This window comes from Oncorhynchus kisutch, linkage group LG17 (assembly GCF_002021735.2).
Source record: "Oncorhynchus kisutch isolate 150728-3 linkage group LG17, Okis_V2, whole genome shotgun sequence".
Taxonomy (NCBI): Eukaryota; Metazoa; Chordata; class Actinopteri; order Salmoniformes; family Salmonidae; genus Oncorhynchus; species Oncorhynchus kisutch.
Window position 1 is genome coordinate 73,870,589 of NC_034190.2, and position 21,741 is coordinate 73,892,329.

A 21,741-nucleotide genomic window follows, 5' to 3' on the forward strand; every position below is an offset into this window, starting at 1 on the left:
TCTCACCAAGCTCTAAGAAACATGTGTTTCTCAGAATGTTATGTGCTAGCTAGGAAAAGAGCATAGTGAGTTTAATGTGTGTCTCAGTCACCAGAACAACCCATTTGAACACTTATGGGAGATTGTGGAGCTGTGCCTGAGACAGCGTTTTCCTTCACCATGAACAAAACACCAAATTATGCAATTTCTCGTGGAAGAATTGTGTGGCATCCCTTCAATAGAGTTCCAGACACTTGAGGAATCTATAACATGGTACATTGAAGACGTTCTGGCAGCTCGTGGTGGCCCAACGCCCCATTGATTCCTTTATTTGGCAGTAACCTGTACCTAAATGCAAGCAGGGGCCTGTAGACATGTCCCTTAACTAGTCATCTAGATCTCAAACAACATGATGACATCAGCAGCAGGGATCAGAATGTGAGAACTGTTTCCCACAATGAGTCAGTGTTCTGTGTAACATTAATTAAATCATGAGATTCAATCAACACAGAAGGGCCTATTTGGAAACCCATAGATAAAGATACTATGATCAAATGGACACAAACAAACATTGTGGAGCGGAAATATCGTTTTTGGCTAGGTTTCGTCTATCCCAGCATTATATATTTGGAAATTAAACTCTGTTCCTGTTTGTATTAGCTGGGACTTTCATGGGAGGAGAGAGGGGAGTTGTAGGCCTATAAATAGAGATGCTTTTCTCATGGATAAAAAGTAAACATTTGCCCCTTAGTTGTTCTTATCCACATGTTGAGTAATAAAAGCAAAACAAATATTGCATCATTTTCTCAGGTCCAGAAGAAGTACAGTATGAGGGATAGCTAGCCTATCATGGCTGAAGAGGAACACTAAGGTGGTACCCAGCAGTTACTGTGTTGTCTAAAGCCCAAGCTGATCGATGCTCTGAGTGCAGACCCTAACTTTGTGCAGCAGCATTCAGACTCTCTCGGACTAGTGTCCCGGCGTGAGTACCAGCAGGTCAAAGCCCTCACTGAGGCATTAGAAAAGGCCCGGGACCTTCTGGACCATGTGATCCACAAAGGAGCCGCTGCTGCAGAGGAGTTACTGCAGTTCCTGATAGTCAATGAACTGCAAGAGACGTTTCCAAAACTTCCGTTCCTCAAGAAACTGTCAATTAATCATCAAAGAGCTGCAGGTCTATTCCTCTTAAGTCTAACCTGGGGGATGTAGCCGCCCTTCTATTGGACCATATTTACTGCATAAACCATTCTTGGGGAGGCTGAAAAATGATGCATAGTTTAACATTTATATTTTGTTGTTTATCTAGGGGGAAATTCATTTACCAGAAAGAGAAGAAGAGAAGACAAACCATTGAGTCAGAAGAAACCCTTCCTGCTAAACAGACAAGCAAGAATAGTTCGTTTTCCTGCTGGAACAGGATCTGGCACCTCAGATTTGAATTATTTTTTTTTTCGGCACCTATTTACCCGGATCCAGTACCGCTCATGATTTATTCCATTTTTCACTGGTCGCACTGTAAACATTTTAATAAAAGCGATGAGCGTTAAATCAAGTTGCCTCATCCTTATTTCTCGCCCACCCCCCAGGAAGACAATCGTGTAAAAGTGTGGTCATCCTTCTGCTTAATCATCGTTTCCTGCCACACTGATTCCAGACCTGCTCTCTTATTTGCACATGGAGGTTATGGGGAGGGCCGGTGGGGTAAGTAACTAATCTTGACACAGGTCTTGGTAATGGTGGTCAGCTAGTGAAGAGGTCCCTACATAATCATGGCACACAGCCAAGGTTAGTCGTCTCCCTACTGAATTTGAAATGTGGGAAAGCCAAATAAAAAATGGATAAGAAAAGGTAATCGTGTTTGATGACATGTTGATGACAAAAATCCAGAGAAAGCTGGTGTATTGAACCCAGAACGAGCCAGAGAACTGTCAGTGCCAGAGGAGCGGAGTGAGGGCAAACTGCTCCTGATGACAATGCCTTAGCTAGCAGCGCTGTTTTTCCCGCTAGTTCAGTATCACCACTTGGCACCTCCACTAGTCCTTGTGGGAGGTTTTGAAAACTAAGGTATACTTTTTTTTCTTCTTTACACACTTCTTCTGTACTGTGAAGTCAATCGGAATATGTGCTTCATATTGTCACATAGGCAGGAGGCCTATATATTCTCATATGTGTGTTCTGCTGTAGACGACATTGATTAATTTACTCTGGCTGCTGCGTTGCTATGTTGTGTTTGTAACTTTTTCTCACAATGTGTTCAGGTACCTCAGAGCCACACAAGCTCACAGAACGAGACCGATGAGTGCTGAAGCACATAGCTCGTAAAAATTGTCTGTCCTCGGTTGCAATACTCTCAACCAAGTTCCTCTGGAAGCATTGTCAGCACAATAACTGTTCATCGGGAGCTTCATGAAATGGGTTGCCATGGCTGAGCAGCTGCACACAGGCCTAAGATCACTATGCGCAATGCCTAGCGTCGGCTGGAGTGGTGTTAAGTTCGCTACCATTGGACTCTAAAGCATTGGAAACGCATGCTTTGGAGTGATGAATCACGGTTCACCATCTGGCAGTCCGACGGACTCTGGGTTTGGTGGGTGCCAGGAGAACGCCAGAACGCCAGAATGCATAGTGCCAACTGTAAAGTTAGGTGGAGGAAGAATAATGGTCTGGGGCTGTTTTTCATGGTTCGGGCTAGGCCCCTTAATTCCAGAGAAGGAAAATCTAAACGCTACAGCATACAATGAAATTCTAGACGTTTCTGTGCTCCCAACTTTGTGGCAACAGTTTGGGGAAGGCCCTTTCCTGTTTCAGCATGACAATGCGCCCGTGCACAAAGCGAGGTTCTTACAGAAATTGTTTGTTGAGATTGGTGTGACAGAACTTGACTGGCCTGCACAGAGCCCTGACTTCAACCCCATCAAACACCTTTGGGATGAATTGGAAAGCCGACTACAAGCCAGGCAGCAAAGGGGGGGACCAACTCCATAATAATGCCCATGACTTTGGAATGAGATGTTCGGCAAGCAGGTGTTCACATTCTTTTGGTCATGTAGTGTATATACAGTACCAGTCAAAAGTTTGGACACCTACTCATTCAAGGGTTTTTCTTTATTTATACTATTTTCTACATTGAAAAATAATTGTGAAGACATCAAAACTATGACATAACACATGGAATCATGTAGTAAGCAAAAAAGTGTTAAACAAATCCAAATATATTGTATATTTTAGATGCGTCAAAGTAGCCACCCTTTGCCTTGATGACAGCTTTGCACACTCTTGGCATTCTCTCAACCAGCTTCACCTGGAATGCTTTTCAACCGCCTTGAGAGAGTTCCCACATATGCTGAGTATTTGTTGGCTGCTTTTCCTTCACTCTGCGGTCCAACTCATCCCAAACCAATTGGGTTGAGGTCGGGTAATTGTGGAAGCCAGGTCATCTAATGCAGCACTCCATCACTCTCTTTCTTGGTCAAATATTCCTTACACAGACTGGAGGTGTGTTGAGTCATTGACCTGTTGAAAAACAAATGATATTCCCACAACGCTCAAACCAGATGGGATGGTGTATCGCTGCAGAATGCTGCGGTAGCCATGCTGGTTAAGTGTGCCTTGAATTCTAAATAAATCACTGACAGTGTCACCAGCAAAGCACCTCCACACCATCACACCTCCTCCTCCATGCTTCACGGTGGGAACCACACATGCGGAGATCATCTGTTCACCTACTCATTTGTTCACCTACTCATCTACTCTGCGTCTCACAAAGACAAAGGGTGGCTACTTTGAAGAATCTCAAATATAAAATATATTTTGATTTGATTTATTTGTACAATTTTCTACATTATAGAATAATGCCTTGATGACAGCTTTGCACACTCTTGACATTCTCTCAACCAGCTCCATGAGGTAGTCACCTGGAATGCATTTTAATTCACATTGCATTGTAGTTATTTGAGGGCCATCGCTGTGACAGCTTGGGAGGTTAATACACACAGCATGTGACGATGACAGAAGAAATTTCTCTCCAGAGGTAAAAGTGGTTTGCATTTGATGGTGAGGTATTCCAGATCAGAAGAACAAAAGGATTTGAGTTCATGTACGTTACCACAATCACACCATGAGTTGTTATCATAAAACAAACCCCTCAACCTTTCTTTTTCCTGGAGAGTTCTTTCTTCCTGTGAATGGAAGGGGACAATATATCCGGAGAGAGCCATGACTCTGTCAAACCAAGTATGTTACAGTCCCTGATGTCTCTCTGGAAGGAGATCCTCGCCTTAAGCATGTCTACTTTATTTTCCAAGGAATAAACGTTATGGAGTGATATACTCGGAAGCAGTAGATGACATGCACGCTGCCTGAGTATGACTAGGGCCCTGCTTCCTCTTCCTTTTCTCTGGTTTCTGCATTTTGGTGCAGCCCCCGGGATGGATAGAGCTGTCTCGGGAAGTTCAAACAAAGGATCCAAGTCAAGGAAGTAAAATTTTTGCTCGAATTTCTAGTGAGTGACACGCAATTGAATATCCATAAGTTATTTGAAATAAAAATTTGGCTTGTCACCTAAAACACTCACAAACTTTTACAGATGCACAATCGAGTGCATCCTGTCGGGCTGGATCACCGCCTGGTATGGCAACTGCTCTGCCCATAACCGTGAGGCTCTCCAGAGGGTAGTGAGGTCTGCACAACGCATCACCAGGTGCAAACTACCTGCCCTCCAGGACACCTACACCACCCGATGTCACATCAAGGACAACAACCACCCGAGCCACTACCTGTTCACCCGCTATCATCCAGAAGGCGAGGTCAGTACAGGTGCATCAAAGCGGGGACCGAGAGACTGAAAAACAGCTTCTATTTCAAGGCCATCAGACTGTTAAACAGCCATCACTAACATTGAGTGGCTACTGCCAACATACTGACTCAAATCTCTAGGATGTAATAGATGTATCACTAGTCACTTTAAACAATGCCACTTTATATAATGTTTACATACCCTAAATTACTCATCTCATATGTATATACTGTACTCTATACCATCTACTGCAACTTGCCATCTTGATGTAATAAATGTACCACTAGCCACTTTAAACAATGAGACTTTATATAATGTTTACATACCCTACATTACTCATCTCATATGTATATGTATATACTGTACTCTATACCATCTACTGCATCTTGCCATCTTGATGTAATAAATGTATCACTAGCCACTTTAAACAATGAGACTTTAGATAATGTTTACATACCATAAATTACTAATCTCATATGTATATGTATATACTGTACTCTATACCATCTACTGCATCTTGCCTATGCTGTTCAGCCATCACACGTTCATATATTTTTATGTACATATTCGTATTCATTCCTTTACACTTGTGTGTATAAGGTAGTTGTTGTGAAATTGTTAGGTTTCCTCTTGATGCGAAGCTTGGCATTTAGGCGAAGCTTGGCATAAGTCCACGATCATCTCCTTGTGTGTGTATAAGGTAGTTGTTGTGAAATTGTTAGATTACTTGTTAGATATTACTGCATGGTCGGAACTAGAAGTACAAGCGTTTCACTACACTCACATTAACATCTGCTAACCATGTGTATGTGACAAATACATTTTGATTTGATTTGAGACCCTTTGCTATGAGACTTGAAATTGAGCTCAGGTGGAACCTGGTTCCATTGATCATCCTTGAGATGTTTCTACAACTTAATTGGCGTGCACCTGTGGAAATTCAATTAATTGGACATGATTTGGAAAGGCACACACATGTCTATATAATGTATCACAGTTGACAGTGCATGTCAGAGCAAAAACCAAGCCATGATGTCAAAGAAATTGTCCGTAGAGCTCGGAGACAGAATTGTGTCGAGGAACAGATCTGGGGAAGGGTACCAAAACATTTCTGCAGCATTGAAGGTCCCCAAGAACACAGTGGCCTCCATAATTACTAAATGGAAGAAGTTTGGAACAACCAAGACTCTTCCTAGAGCTGGCCGTTTGGCCAAACTGAACAATCGGGGAGAAGGGCCTTGGTCAGGGAGGTGACCAAGAACCCAATGGTCACTCTGACAGAGCCCCAGAGTTCCTCTGTGAAGATGGGAGAACCTTACAAAAGGACAACCATCTCTGCAGCACTCCACCAATTAGGCCTTTATGGTAGTGGCCAGATGGAAGCCACTGCTCAGTACACGGCACATGACAGCCTGCTTGGAGTTTGCCAAAATGCACCTAAAAGACTCTCAGACCATGAGAAACAAGATTCTCTGGTCTGATGAAACCAAGATTGAACTCTTTGGCCTGAATGCCAAGAGTCACGTCTGGAGGAAACCTGGCACTATCCCTACGGTGAAGCATAGTGGTGGCAGCATCATGCTGTGGGGATGTTTTTCAGCGGCAGGGACTAGGAGACTAGATAGGTTTGAGGGAAAGATGAATGAAGCAAAGTACAGAGATCCTTGAGAACCTGCTCCAGAGCGCTGAGGATCTCAGACTGCGCCGAAGGTTCATCTTCCAACAGGACAATGACCCTAAGCACCCAGCCAAGACAATGCAGGAGTGGCTTCGGGACAAGTCTCTGAATGTCCTTGAGTGGCCCAGCCAGAGCCCGAACTTGAACCCAATCGAACATCACTGGAGAGACCTGAAAATGGCTGTGCAGCGACGCTCACCACCCAACCTGACAGAGCTTGAGAGGATCTGCAGAGAAGAATGGGAGAAACCCCCCAAATACAGGTGTGCCAAGCTTGTAGCGTCATACCCAAGAAGACTCGAGGCTGTAATCGCTGCCAAAGGTGCTTCAACAAAGTACTGAGTAAAGGGTCTGAATACTTATGTAAATATTATATTTCAGTTTTTTTGTTTTTATCAATTTGCAACCATTTCTAAAAACCTGTTTTTGCTTCGTCATGGGGTATTGTGTATAGATTGGGGGGGGGGGACAATTTAATCAAATTTATAATAAGTCTGTAACGTAACAAAATGTGGAAAAATTCAAGGGGTCTGAATACTTTCTGAATGCACTGTAAATAATTTCAAATTCCTTATATTAAGCAAACCAGATGGCACCATTTTCTTTTCTTTTTTTGGATAGCCAGGGGGCACATTCCAACATTCAGACATAATTTACAAATGAAGCATGCATGCTTACTGAGTCCACCAGATCAGAGGCAGTAGGGATGACCAGGGATGTTATCTTGATACTTGTTCGTGAATTGAACCATTTTCCTGCCCTGCTAAGCATTCAAAATGTAACAAGAACTTTTGGGTGTCAGGGGAAATGTATGGAGTAAAAAGGGCATTTATTTCTTTAGGACTGTAGTGAAGTAAACGTAGAAGTTGTCAAAAATATAAATAGCAAAGTACAGGAACCCAAAACAACAACCTAAGTAGTAGTTCACACCACTGATCCTTTTTACATATTTCTACTGTCCCTTCTGGGGTCTTTCTTCTAATAAAAAATGCAGTTATTTGTCGTCATTCTTGAGCGAAACCTCAGAATCTCTTCATGTCTTCCCCTTTTCCACAGAACCTGTTGAAGCCTTGCTACAGCACGAACGCAACATGCCTGTTCCAGCAGGATAAGTTATATGACATGAGTCTGGATACATGGGACACGTTAATACAGTGATCGACTATCTGAAGCTGTGGTTGATGTGGAAAGCTGTGTGCTCACATGGCTTGGCAGAGCGTGTAGACTGGGCTTTCGCCCATACACGGTACAATCAGATAGCCTATAGGTGTATTCATGGGTATTGGGTACAACCCAATGATGAATATAAACCCTGGATTGCTGATGCTATGTATTTGCCAATTTTTTTTATTTTTAATTACATTTATTTCACCTTTATTTAACCAGGTAGGCAAGTTGAGAACAACTTCTCATTTACAATTGCGACCTGGCCAAGATAAAGCAAAGCAGTTCGACACATACAACGACACAGAGTTACACATGGAGTAAAACAAACATACAGTCAATAATACAGTATAAACAAGTCTATATACGATGTGAGCAAATGAGGTGAGATAAGGGAGGTAAAGGCAAAAAAAGGCCACGGTGGCAAAGTAAATACAATATAGCAAGTAAAACACTGGAATGGTAGATTTGCAATGGAAGAATGTGCAAAGTAGAAATAAAAATAATGGACTAGAGGCTTTGAAGCCACTGTCCCATTTTGGCACTCTCCAGAAGGAGCAGTCCTCCATAGGAATGAATGAAATTATTTAGTATTTCAATTAAATACAACATTACATGTATTTAAGTTTTTATTTTTTGCAATGGGGACAGTAACATTCTAACATTTTTTAAATGTTCTTATATTTTTTAAAACATTTTTATATTTAGCTCACATAATATAATTTTAAATAATACATTAAGGTGTCTGTAATATAATAAATGTGGCAAAACCAATGTAGACGTTAATAAATGCATTTCTATAGCTTCCAAAATATATTTTTACAATAATGCCAAGATGGAGGCATTGAGGCTTTAAAACAGCACCACCTGTCTGTTATCTAGTGTAAATATACAGTAAATAATTGGTACAACCCCATGGCTGTAATTCTAAATAAGGTGACTCCTTATCTCAGATCTCTAATTTGAAGATTTTGATAAAACCTATGTCAATGAAAGACATTTTTAAATGGAATGGAATTAATCATTTGTCCCTGTCTGTCCCACAGGTTTCTGGTAGAGGAGATGAAGAAACATGAGTGATTTCAATTTATAGAGAAGGTGAGATTTTATTGATAGTAATGTACACACTACAGAAGATTTTTATTTTCCCATTTTCATCTCACCAAGGTCTTCTGCTCTCCCATTGAACAGCCTGAGTTTGTGACTGTGTGTTTCTGGTTCAGCTTGCTGGGAAAGGAGAACAGTCCAGATTATCAAAACGATTGTCAAAGGTTGGTGTATGAAGTAGTTTACTGTGATGACAGTAATGTTTTTATGTGGCACCTTAATTGGGGAGAACTGGGTCATAATAATGTCTAGAACTGAAAAAAATTGAATGGTATGAACACATCAAACTCATGGGAGAATTACCAAAGATTTTTTATAACTAACTCCAGATAGACTAGAGTATATCGTTGCCAATGGGAAGAAAATTAATCATAGTGGGCAGAACACAGAACAAGCTAGCGAGATCCTATTGGCGCGTTCTAGCATTATTTGCATATTTATGTTAGGGAACGCCTATTCCGTAAAGTGCGCTTGTGCAATATCTCAATTCGTCTTTGCACTCCTTCCTAAGAACACCATTGTTTTACACTTTGGCAAAGAGTAAAGTCTACCAAACTTAGTCCACTCTATTCGTAACATATTTTAATTTGGAAATAGAAAACTGTATTGAAATTAAATGCTTAATCGATGAGAAAATTAGCAGAACGTCGGCCAAAATCCATCTTGCTCTATCTTCTCCCACTGCTGGCCACTGGGCTTCCTTTCCATCACCATATTTGGTGGAGTGTAAAAAAGGATGCTTCATATTTATACATCCGGGGAAATATCTGAGTCATTGTTCCATATGTGAAACCACCCATTATATTTTCCTTACCAACATGGACGACATTATGCGTCGTTGTTCTCAAATCACGTGGACGCGCTCTACGGGTGAACACTTCCGGTAGCGTTTCCTGTGTTTGTAAACTGAGAAAAATTGGAACTCCGACAAGAAATATTAATCTGCAAAACTCAACAAAATCTTAAGGTAAACCAATTCTAAAATGCACTTCCCAACAAAGCCACCATAGAGTTAACAATGCATATGATGAAGTTATTTCCCAGAATTGTAAGGCAAATTAGAGTTTTAACAATGTGTAGTTTGCTCAACCCGCACGCCCTGCCTGTTGTTGTGTTATCTGTGTGGGTGGGGACTCAACCAGTGAGTCTTCTTCTTGACTAGCTTCACCTAAGCAGACCCTTGCTTTACTCAAACGTTACTTCATGATCGATTATTCACAAAATATTTAGCGGAACAATATTTTCACTCATCTTACCCATGTCTTGGTATTTGGCCTCGAAAACTCAGGCAGACTGTGATGTCTAGTTCGCTAGCTAGATAGATGGCTAGCTAGCTTATTAGGTAACTAGCTAACGTTGAGCTGGCAAATATTTTCTCTCTCAGTATTCAGACATTATTGTAGCTAATTAGAGCACGGAATACTACTGCTTTTTTTTACAGGCCTTAATGTATTGCAATATCAAAACAGGTTATCTATCCAATCTATTTGACCCATACTGCATTATCATTGTGCTGTGGGTGTGAGTAGACCCTCACTTCCAGGCAGCTTTAACAAGCTAAGTAGACCCTCACTTCCAGGCAGCTTTAACAAGCTAAGTAGACCCTCACTTCCAGGCAGCTTTAACAAGCTAGGTAGACCCTCACTTCCAGGCAGCTTTAACAAGCTAGGTAGACCCTCACTTCCAGGCAGCTTTAACAAGCTAGGTAGACCCTCACTTCCAGGCAGCTTTAACAAGCTAGGTAGACCCTCACTTCCAGGCAGCTTTAACAAGCTAGGTAGACCCTCACTTCCAGGCAGCTTTAACAAGCTATGTAGACCCTCACTTCCAGGCAGCTTTAACAAGCTAGGTAGACCCTCACTTCCAGGCAGCTTTAACAAGCTAGGTAGACCCTCACTTCCAGGCAGCTTTAACAAGCTAGGTAGACCCTCACTTCCAGGCAGCTTTAACAAGCTAGGTAGACCCTCACTTCAAGGCAGTTTTAACAAGCTAGCTAGCTAGGTAGACCCTCACTTCCAGGCAGTTTTAACAAGCTAGCTAGCTAGGTAGACCCTCACTTCCAGGCAGCTTTATTAACAAGCTAGCTAGCTAGGTAGACCCTCACTTCCAGGCAGCTTTAACAAGCTAACTAGCTTGGTAGACCGTCACTTCCAGGCAGCTTTAACAAGCTAGCTAGGTAGACCTTCACTTCCAGGCAGCGTTAACAAGCTAGCTAGCTAGGTAGACCCTCATTTCCAGGCAGCTTTAGCTGGCCCTATGCATGAAGACCAGAGTACTTACATCGAAGATGATCAACTGTGTGGCTAGGCTAAATTAGGCTTTATTGTTTGTTTTTGTACTTGACTCCAAAAATGTGATATATCGTTAGCATAATACTTTGGTCAATATTGAATGTTCTATTGAGTAACTTGCACATACATGAATCATCACCCCTTCTCAGATCATCCTCATGAACTAGAAGATCATTTAAAAAAACTGTGTTTGTCCTTGTCTAGCTTTATTTCTGTCTTCATTGCAACAATGTTTTATGTTTTCCATGGGAAGAGGTGGCATACACCAAACCATCGTGGCTGCTTTCTCCAAGCCTGATATAAACTTCCTTTGTTGAGTTGATAAAGCCAAATGTATAAAAGCACCCTTGATGATTAATCCAACTTGTACTGTAACTAGTATATATAGGCCTAAATATGAATACCAGTAGTCATAGTCCAAATAAAAATAAACAAAATACAATCATTTTGGCCTCACAATAACCCTCTATTTCCAGGCCTTGGCCCCTGATTATTTGGGTGAGTGTGGTCTCTTCTCACACCCCTCATCCTGAGTGACCCCCCTTGACGCACCCCTTTACCCCCAAACACACACACGCATTCAAACCACGCACCGGCGATGACACACGATCCCAACAACTCCGTTCGAGACCACATGAAATGGGTCAGTTGAATTCTCCTTTCATCATCGTTTTGTTTCTATTTATTTAGTCTCTGTTCCCTCTTCCTCACAGTTTTCCCTTAGAAGCCTGACACACCAGGCAAAAAAAAGAACAGAACAGTCAGTGAATGACCATCTACAGTCCCCTCAGGATTTTTGCCTTGTGTGTTGGGCCTTTAACCGTGGGACTGCGGCCCTAGCCCTGGCATGGACCTTGATGCTGACTCTGAGATTCTGTGTGTTTTGTCCTATGTTGTTCCTGCAGGCTGGGTTGATGACCCTCCTAGGCCACCATACTACGCTCCAACTGACCTGCTGTTTGTGTTGTTCCTGCAGGCTGGGTTGATGACCCTCCTAGGCCACCATACTACGCTCCAACTGAACTGCTGTTTGTGTTGTTCCTGTAGGCTGGGTTGCTGGGCTGTGAGACGGTGCTGTCCAGCATCGCCCTGATGCAGGCCAACAACATGTCCGGCAGTCAGAAGAAGTTGACCTCACAGCACGGCCAGGGTCAGAGAGACAACAACAACCCTGAAAGCCACCAGCACCAGTCTCACGAGGCTCACCACGGCCACCACAACAACCACCAGGCCCACCACAGCCACATGGTCCTGCCCTCGGGAGTCAGCTGCCCACCCCTGGTGAGAAACAGAGACACACTAATGTTATAGGCCCATAGGACGTAGTCTACGCACAAGTTCTTCTGTGTTCATTGGCATGGAGAACAACACTGTTGTTTACATTTGGCAATTAATCAGAAATGATGTTTATGTAATTATTGTAAATCTATCAGCAATCTAAAACATATAATTAATATCTAAGCCGTAGCTCTATTTTGGTGAGTATGTTATAAACTTGAATTACCAACAACACACCCCTCCCCCCATTTTGTATTTATTTGTTTCCCCCCTCTTTCTCCTCGATAGTTAATCAGAAAAGATGGACACTCATTTCACACACCCAGGCTGCTGGATGAGAAAGATATGCAGGCCAGCCAGAATATGCAATCGACAAAGAAGAAGCACAGAAAATCAGGAACACCCAACAAACTGAGAGAGAAAGTGGAGGTAAGTAGTGTGTGCGATGGGGAAATGGAATATACAATGTTGGATACACTTATAGGACAGAAGTGTGTGTGTGTAATATGAGAAGTTGTACTCTTCTGAACACTCATTTGGGTTTCTCAGCAGGTGGAGATGGATATTAACGGTGATGATGATCATGATTCACTAGTACAGAAGAACTTCATTTGTGAGCACTGCTATGGAGCATTCCGAAGTAGCTACCACCTGAAGAGGCACATCCTCACTCATACAGGTTGAAATCACTTTCCACTTCCTTGCTCAGGAATACTCAGCAAATGTGGCAACAGTTATAACATTCATCAGAAAAAAATCACATAGTAGAGAAATATGCATGACTCTCACTCACAACCAAAAACCAATGTTTTATTTTTGTTAAGTAAAAGAATCCATCAAAGTCATCCATACCATTATGTTTTGAACAGTGTTTTGTGTTGTTTAGGGGAGAAGCCGTTTGCATGTGACGTGTGTGACATGCGGTTTATTCAGCGATATCATCTGGACAGACACAAGAGAGTTCACAGTGGAGAGAAGCCCTACCAGTGTGATCGCTGCAATCAAGTAAGAGAGATCTGCACTGCACACTGTGCACACACACACCTGGTACACACACCTGGTACACACACTACCCCATTCCTAACACACACACACCTGGTACACACACTACCCCATTCCTAACACACACACACACCTGGTACACACACTACCCCATTCCTAACACACACACACACCTGGTACACACACTACCCAATTCCTAATACACACACACACCTGGTACACACACTACCCCATTCCTAACACACACACACACACCTGGTACACACACTACCCCATTCCTAATACACACACACACACCTGGGGCACACACTACCCCATTCCTAACACACACACCTGGGGCACACACTACCCCATTCCTAACACACACCTGGTACACACACTACCCCATTCCTAACACACACACACACCTGGTACACACACTACCCCATTCCTAACACACACACACACACCTGGTACACACACTACCCAATTCCTAATACACACACACACCTGGTACACACACTACCCCATTCCTAACACACACACACACACCTGGTACACACACTACCCCATTCCTAATACACACACACACACCTGGGGCACACACTACCCCATTCCTAACACACACACCTGGTACACACACTACCCCATTCCTAACACACACCTGGTACACACACTACCCCATTCCTAACACACACACCTGGTATCAGCATGACAGGATACAATGTTTTGGAATGTTCAAATAGAAATATGTTATGTAGAACCAACATACCTTTCTGAAGTGTAATCCCAACATGTTTTAAGTTGACCACCATTGACCATGTTCACAAAAACTCCAAGGTAACCTGTCTAAATGAGTACCTCCCCGTAGCACTCACATCTGTAAATATGAAGTGCTTTGAAAGGCTGGTCATGACACATAAGCGCCATCGTTCCAGACACCCTGTAGCCACTCCAATTTGCTTACCTCCCCAACAGAAACACAGATGATGCTAAATATATCTGATGAAGCAATCTCAACTGCACTTCACACTGCTCTCTCCCAGCTGGGATTGAACATCTCCATCTGTAACTGGGTCTTAGACTTCCTGACGGGCTGCCTCCAGATGGTGAGTGTAGGCAACAACACATCTGCCATGCTGACCCTCAACATAGGGGCCCCTCTAGGGTGTGTGCTTAGTCCCCTCCTGTACTCCTTGTTCACCCACGATTGCGTGGCCGCTCATGACTCCAACACCATCATCAAGTTTGCTGACGGTGGTAGGCCTGATCATAGAGGGAGGAGGTCAGAGAGTTGGCAGTGTGGCACCATGACAACAACCTCTACCTCAATGTCAGTAAGACCAAGGAGCTGATCGTGGACTAAAGAGGGGAGAGCACGCCTCCATCCACATTGACAGGTCTCTAGTGGAGTGGGCCAAGAACTTTATTTTCCTTTGTGTCCACATCACTAAGGACTTAACATGGTCCACACACACCCGCACCATCGTGAAGAGGACACGACAGCGCCTCTTGCCCCTCAGGAGGCTGAAAAGATTTGGCATGGGCCCTCGGATCCTCAAAGCTTTACAGCTGCACCATCAAGAGCATCTTGACTGGCTGCATCACCGCTTGGTATGGCAAATGCACCACTCTTGACCACCAAAGCGCTACAGAAGGTGGGGCCTAGCTCCCTACCAGAGCATCGGCTCTCGGACCAACAGGCTCTGAGACAACTTCTACCCTCAAGCCATAAGACTGCTAAATAGTTCATGTTAATGTTTACCCGGACTATATTGCACTGACTCTACACACACACAATACTATACTCACACTCACACAAAACCCACACACATACACTACATACACACACACACACTTAAACTTGTATTTTGCTGCTACCACTCTGTTCTTTATTTTACTCTTAATATTATCTATCCTGGTACCTGGTCACTTACCCTGCCTTCATGTGCATTTTTTTTTAACCTTTATTTAAAATTGATTCTTTTTTTCTTTCTTTTTTACCTCAATCTACACACAATACCCCATAATGACAAAGCAAAACCAGGTATTTAGAAATTGTTGCTAATTTATTCAAAATAAAAAACTTAAATATCACATTTACTTAAGTATTCAGACCTTTTACTCACAGTAAAGCACCTTTGGCAGTGATTACAGCATCAAGTCGTCTTGGGTATGATGCTACAAGCTTGGCACACTTGTATTTGTGGAATTTCTCCATTCTCTACAGATTCTCTGAAGCTGTCAGGTTGGATGGGGAGTGTCGCTGCATAGCTATTTTCAGGGCTCTCCAGAGATGTTCAAGTCCGGGCTCTGGCTGGGACACTCAAGGACATTCAGAGACTTGTCCCGAAGCCACTCCTGCATTGTCTTGGTTGTGTGCTTAGGGTCATTGTCCTGTTGGAAGGTGAACCTTCACCCTAGTGAGGATCTGAGCACTCTGGAGCAGGTTTTCATCAAGGATCTCTCTGTACTTTCCTCTGTTCTTCTTTGCCTTGATCCTGAATAGTCTCCCAGTCCCTGTCGCTGAAAAACATCCCCAATGCATGATGCTACCACCATGCTTCACCGTAAGATTGTTGCTAGGTTTCCTCCAGACATGATGCTTTGCTTTCAGGCCAAAGAGTTCAATCTTGGTTTCACCAGGCCAGAGAATCTTGTTTCTCATGGTCTGAGAGTCCTTTAGGTGCTTTTTGGCAAACATCAAGCAGGCTGTCATGTGCCTTTTACTGAGGAGTGGCTTCTGTCTGGCCACTACCATAAAGGCCTGATTGGTGGAGTGCTGCAGAGATGGTTGTCCTTCTGGAAGGTTCTCCCATCTTCACAGAGGAACTCTGGGGCTCTGTCAGAGTGACCATTGGGTTCTTGGTCACCTCCCTGACCAGTTTGGCCGGGCGGCCAGCTCTAAGAAGAGTCTTGGTGGTTTCAAACTTCTTCCTTTTAAGAGTGATTGAGGCCACTGTGTTCTTGGGGACCTTCAATGCTGCATAAATGTTTTGGTACCCTTCCCCAGATCTGTTCCTCGACTCAGTCCTGTTTCGGAGCTCTACGGACAATTTCTTTGACATCATGGCTTGGTTTTTGCTCTGACATGCACTGTCAACTGTGGGACCTTATATAGACATGTGTGTGCCTTTCCAAATCATCATGTCCAGTCAATTGAATTTCCACAGGTGGATGCCAATCAATTTGTAGAAACATCTCAAGGATGATCAAAGGAAACGGGATGCACCTGAGCTCGATTTTGAGTCTCGTAGCAAAGAGTCTGAATATTTATGTAAATAAGGTATTCCTGTTTTTTATATTTTATAAATTTGCAAAAACCTTTTTCTGCTTTGTTATTATGGGGTATTGTGTGTAGATTAATGAGGAAAACATGTATTTAACCAATTTTTACAATAAGTCTGTAATGTAACTAAATTTGGAAATGGTCAAGGGGTCTGAATACTTTCCGAATGCACTGTATCTACTGTATCTCAGATACCGTGTACACCTGCACGTTGATCTGGTACTCCCTGTAAATAGCTCCATTCTTGTGTATTTCATTCCTCTTGTTACAATTTTTATTTTCATTAAACATTTTTAACTCTCCATTGTTGGGAAGGGCTTGTAAGCAAGCATTTCACAGTTAAGTTTACACCCTTGTATTCGGCACTTGACACACAGAAATAGTTTTGATTTGTAGAATAAGGAATCATGTCGGCTCTATTCATCACATTTCTATCTGCAGCACTCCACAGTGTTTTCCTGTTGAACATGATTCGGGGTTGGAGTCAATAGGTAGGTACATTACAGACTCCCGTCATTTGTGGTTATGAGTTTTCTCTCCCTCTACCCTCGTTTCAGAACTTCTCGCGGACGGACCGTCTGCTACGTCACCGGCGTCTGTGTGGAGCGAGGACCAGCCTTCCCAAGGAGGAGAACCAGTCATTCTCCTGCGAGAGCAGAGGAGGAGCCTACTCCCAGGATGCACCTGGGCACACGGCCACCTGGAGCCCCCTACAGCAGCAGAACAACCGTCTGGCTGTCTAACCTCTGACCCCTCGGAGAAACCCCCCCCATCTAACACAGTCAGCAGTCCTCAGCTCAATGATGCCACATACTGGAGCAGACCAGTACTGCGTTGTCCCTCAGCCCAGATAAACCTGGCTAAGACAAAGACATCAAACCTTATGCTGTTCTCAACACTGAGCTCATATCCTGTTGATGGGATAGTGAATCATTTTCTACTCGTTTTATTCTAATTTTTGTATCGTTACGTACATGGTACAAGACCTAGGGTGGGAGGGGTTTGGGCAAGCTGTCATATTACTATGGCAATAATGGATTCACAAACTGATATGTTGTAGCCTCAATTGGACTAGTATTTTTTGGGACTGTGAATGATCCATGGCCACTCAATGTAAGGTTGGCTTGGTCAAACCAATATGCTCCCCTGGCTTAGATTTTTTACCATTGAGTGTTTGTGGAAGCTCACCATTGGGCAATTCTGCCCTACCAAGCATAAAGGCAGTAACTGCTCATAGCGTGGAACTGATAAATATGGCTTTTACTTACCTTGGTTTCACAGTAACTTTATGCAGTTACTGCTAACATGACCCCCATTTTCTCCAAAATACAATACAATAGAGGCAGGATACTTGTCCACACGATTAAGCATGTATTTAATGTAGCAAAAATGACTTAACTCATTTTTGACCAAATGAGCAGTTACTGCCTTTTTGCTTGGTAGGGCAGAATACTGATCAGTAACCTAGGACACGCTTCTTCTTTCACAAGCAGCCTCAGTGTTCATTGGCCAACCAGGTCAAACTATGGACATTTAAGTTATTTTAAGCACAACGGTGAACATGCATCCTTGTGGTCTTGAACCACTCAGATTCATTCAAAGTTGGTTCTGTTGCTACTGCTTGTAGCTCGCTAGCTCCTGGGCTACCTTGTTAGGGAATGGTCATCAACTAATAGACCAACTAATAGCTGATCCAACCTTCATGTAGAGACCATTAGGGATTTCATGGCACATTTCTTGTTCTCTGTTGTGTCCCCCACACATCCATCCAGTCCTTGTTATGGGTTTGATTCAATGCTGTCTCAATATATGTCACTTTGTCATTTGATACACTGTCCATATGTTGTTTAACTCTAGAACCTCTCATAGCTACTGTTTTGGGCATAGTGACCATATAAATATAATTACTAATGTCCATTCTATTTCTATGTTAGTGACCTATAGTCTTGTCAGTGAATGTTCAGGACTGTGTATGTAGGCCTATTCTATATTCATTCACTCTGGAGAGTCTGTCTTTCCTAACTCTTGTGTTATTTTAATTCCTTGTTATCAAATGTCCTGAGTACGTTGATCCAGCTTGTCATATTTCATATGTCTGGTGTTTTTTTTTTAAAGAAGAGGTCATCATTAGCAGCAGATGAAGCAGGATGGTTGACCTCTCAACATTGACCTTCTCTGACAACATGTTTGTGAATGAATACTTCCTCTATAATATCATTGTTGTGTTTATTCACCTCTGTCATCTTCAGTGAAGATGACCATTTCTGATCCAAAATGACATCTACAGCCTAGGCACTTCTGAGAGCATTAGATAAATATAACCAGTATGGTAATAGCTATTGCTTCCACCTGTCTGTGTTCAGATCTACAGGCATGGCTAGGCAGTAGGTTTGGAATTCAGTATATCTCTACTCCATGGGGTACTTTTCATTCAAATTGTTATTGGAGTGTCCCAAGCTCCCTTATGGTAGCCTGGTCCCAGATCAGTTTGTACTGGTTTGCCAACTCCTGTAAGTAAGTAAGTAGACTTGCACAAGCATTGACTTCTGCAAGCTGGAACAGCTCATAGGTGCATCTGGGTACATTACTCATCTGTAGCGTGAGGCAGCTTGATATACAAGTACACCTCCTGGACAGGACGCTAGTCTATCGTGGCCCTTACCCCTAATCTATCTCCTTGATGCTGAGTGCCAAGCGGGGGCGCACCAGGTCCCATTTTTACAGTCTTTGGTATGACTTGGCTGAGGATCGACCTTCCAATCTCAGGGTGGACACTCTAATCACAAGGCCACTGAGTCGGTCATTGTCATATCATCGACCGTGGGACTGGGATATACAGCACCAACAGATCTGGGACAAGGCTATCATGATGACATTCTGTATCTATAAACACTGGAATGAGGAAGTCTGAAATATAGGAGAAACAACAGTTATCTGTATAGATGTCAGGGTTTTATAGAGGACCAGTAGTTACTATTGCATCACTGTCGGACTTGTGTCAAAGGAGTTTCATGGCAGTCAGTTTTCTACTGCTAAATTTATTTTAATATATATTTTAAAATGTCATTTAAATTAGGAGTAGAGGCAGAACTGCCACTAGTGCCTGTCTAGTGTAGCTGTTATGATTAGTCCATTAACTTTTTTTTATTACTGGTAGTTTTGCATGCATTTGTGATCCCCTAAGTTAAATGAAGTGATCTTGTTTTTGGTAAAAACAGTAAAAATGTTTTTGGGGAAAAATTAGGTTTTGTTTTTAAAATAATAACTTTATTGTCATGATTCTAGTCCCCATCACAGGCAAATGGAAGTCCATTTTTGACCCGGTAAGACATACTGTAGTGAATGGAAAACTAGGGCATCAAGCTTAAATAAAGGTGTTTCTCTTTTTAAAGTTTTTAAACATGTGGTACAGTTCTGGCTTTCTAAAATGACTAAGGGAGATGTAGTTTTACCCATCTTTCCAGGAGATGGCACACGGGTTCAACTGAATTGGAAGCCAACTATATTGCATAGCTGCAAGACCTGCTATACACCACTAGAGGAGCCTATATCCCTGGTCATTACATCTATGATCGTGACCAAACAGCAGCAGGCAGGTGTTGATACTATTCTCAATATTATCTAGTACTGATAGTATTAGAGCAGTACATTTGTTCAGAGATGGTTTGGTAAGAAAGAGAGTGAAGCGACCTTAGATGGCCTAGCTGGTTGAGTGAGAATAACATTGTACATTATGGGAGAGTGGTGTTGAGACAATAGGTTGGAGTAGCCTGGGTCCATCCCTCTCTTGTGTTGGGGCTTTCCCTTCTTTACCTCTCCCCCTGTCTTTTTGGGGCCATCACTTCCTTTCCATTCCTCTCCACTTCATATGTGACCTATCCATCCCCATACCACTTTTTGGGGGTATTCTGTCCAAACCCCTCTCTTCCCCTGTATTGGGGCTATACCTGACCTCCCCCATTATTGACCAGGCTTTGTAATTAAACCTCCAGGAACGATTAGCTGGATGAGATCAGCCTGAACTGGAGGTTGCAGACCAGGGAGTGTGTGCTCTGGCGCTCCCTCTCCACCCCTGATTTACAGCACCCACAGGCTGGAGTACTACACTGGGCTGCCTTAAGTGAGGGAAGAGGAGAGAGGGTGATACCATTCCATCATTGCAGAGAGTGTTGTAATCATCCAGGTTTGAAATCATTCTGCAGACAAACTGTATGTGGTGTCTCTTCAACACTGGCATTGCGTCCCAAATGACAACCTTTTCCCTACATAGTGCACTACTTTTGACCAGCGGGTCTATAAAGTGAATCTTTATTGCACACGGTTCATTAAAGATTCACTTCCTCGTTCCTTCTCACCCCATCTCCCATTCAACACGACCTCTATACAGGTGTAGAATGGGAGATGTGGCCACAGTGGTATTACTAACTACCGGTGGTGGCCACACTGGTATTACTAACTACCGGTGGTGGCCACACTGGTATTACTAACTACCGGTGGTGGCCACACTGGTATTACTAACTACCGGTGGTGGCCACACTGGTATTACTAACTACCGGTGGTGGCCACACTGGTATTACTAACTACCGGTGGTGGCCACACTGGTATTACTAACTACCGGTGATGGCCACACTGGTATTACTAACTACCGGTGGTGGCCACACTGGTATTACTAACTACCGGTGGTGGCCACACTGGTATTACTAACTACAGGTGGTGGCCACACTGGTATTACTAACTACCGGTGGTGGCCACACTGGTATTACTAACTACAGGTGGTGGCCACACTGGTATTACTAACTACCGGTGGTGGCCACACTGGTATTACTAACTACCGGTGGTGGCCACACTGGTATTACTAACTACCGGTGGTGGCCACACTGGTATTACTAACTACCGGTGGTGGCCACACTGGTATTACTAACTACCGGTGGTGGCCACACTGGTATTACTAACTACCGGTGGTGGCCACACTGGTATTACTAACTACCGGTGGTGGCCACACTGGTATTACTAACTACAGGTGGTGGCCACACTGGTATTACTAACTACCGGTGGTGGCCACACTGGTATTACTAACTACCGGTGGTGGCCACACTGGTATTACTAACTACCGGTGGTGGCCACACTGGTATTACTAACTACCGGTGGTGGCCACACTGGTATTACTAACTACCGGTGG

At 43.2% G+C, this 21,741-nt stretch overlaps 1 protein-coding gene across 3 annotated transcripts; it reads left to right on the forward strand.

Moving 5' to 3' along the window:
* The first annotated feature begins 9,560 nt into the window (after positions 1–9,560).
* LOC109908293 (zinc finger protein 740) lies at positions 9,561–19,962 on the forward strand. 3 transcript variants are annotated; one of them, XM_020506899.2, is made up of 7 exons: positions 9,565–9,690; positions 11,491–11,657; positions 12,062–12,295; positions 12,581–12,721; positions 12,842–12,971; positions 13,179–13,297; positions 17,120–19,962. In XM_020506899.2, the coding sequence occupies exons 2-7, from the start codon at positions 11,613–11,615 to the stop codon at positions 17,303–17,305; spliced, it is 855 nt and encodes a 284-aa protein (XP_020362488.1). In that variant the 5' UTR covers positions 9,565–9,690; positions 11,491–11,612; the 3' UTR covers positions 17,306–19,962. The 3 variants fall into 3 exon arrangements, with proteins under 3 accessions (XP_020362490.1, XP_020362488.1, XP_020362489.1); XM_020506900.2 differs by having other exon boundaries at positions 12,845–12,971; XM_020506901.2 differs by lacking the exon at positions 11,491–11,657 and having other exon boundaries at positions 9,561–9,690.
* Positions 19,963–21,741: the final 1,779 nt, after the last annotated feature.

Coding starts and splice junctions, on each gene's coding strand:
- LOC109908293 (XM_020506899.2), top strand. CDS start 11,613: ATGACACACGATCCCAACAACTCCGTTCGAGACCACATGAAATGG. Junction 12,296..12,580: donor GAGTCAGCTGCCCACCCCTG/GTGAGAAACAGA, acceptor TCTCCTCGATAG/TTAATCAGAAAAGATGGACA. Junction 12,722..12,841: donor AACTGAGAGAGAAAGTGGAG/GTAAGTAGTGTG, acceptor TGGGTTTCTCAG/CAGGTGGAGATGGATATTAA.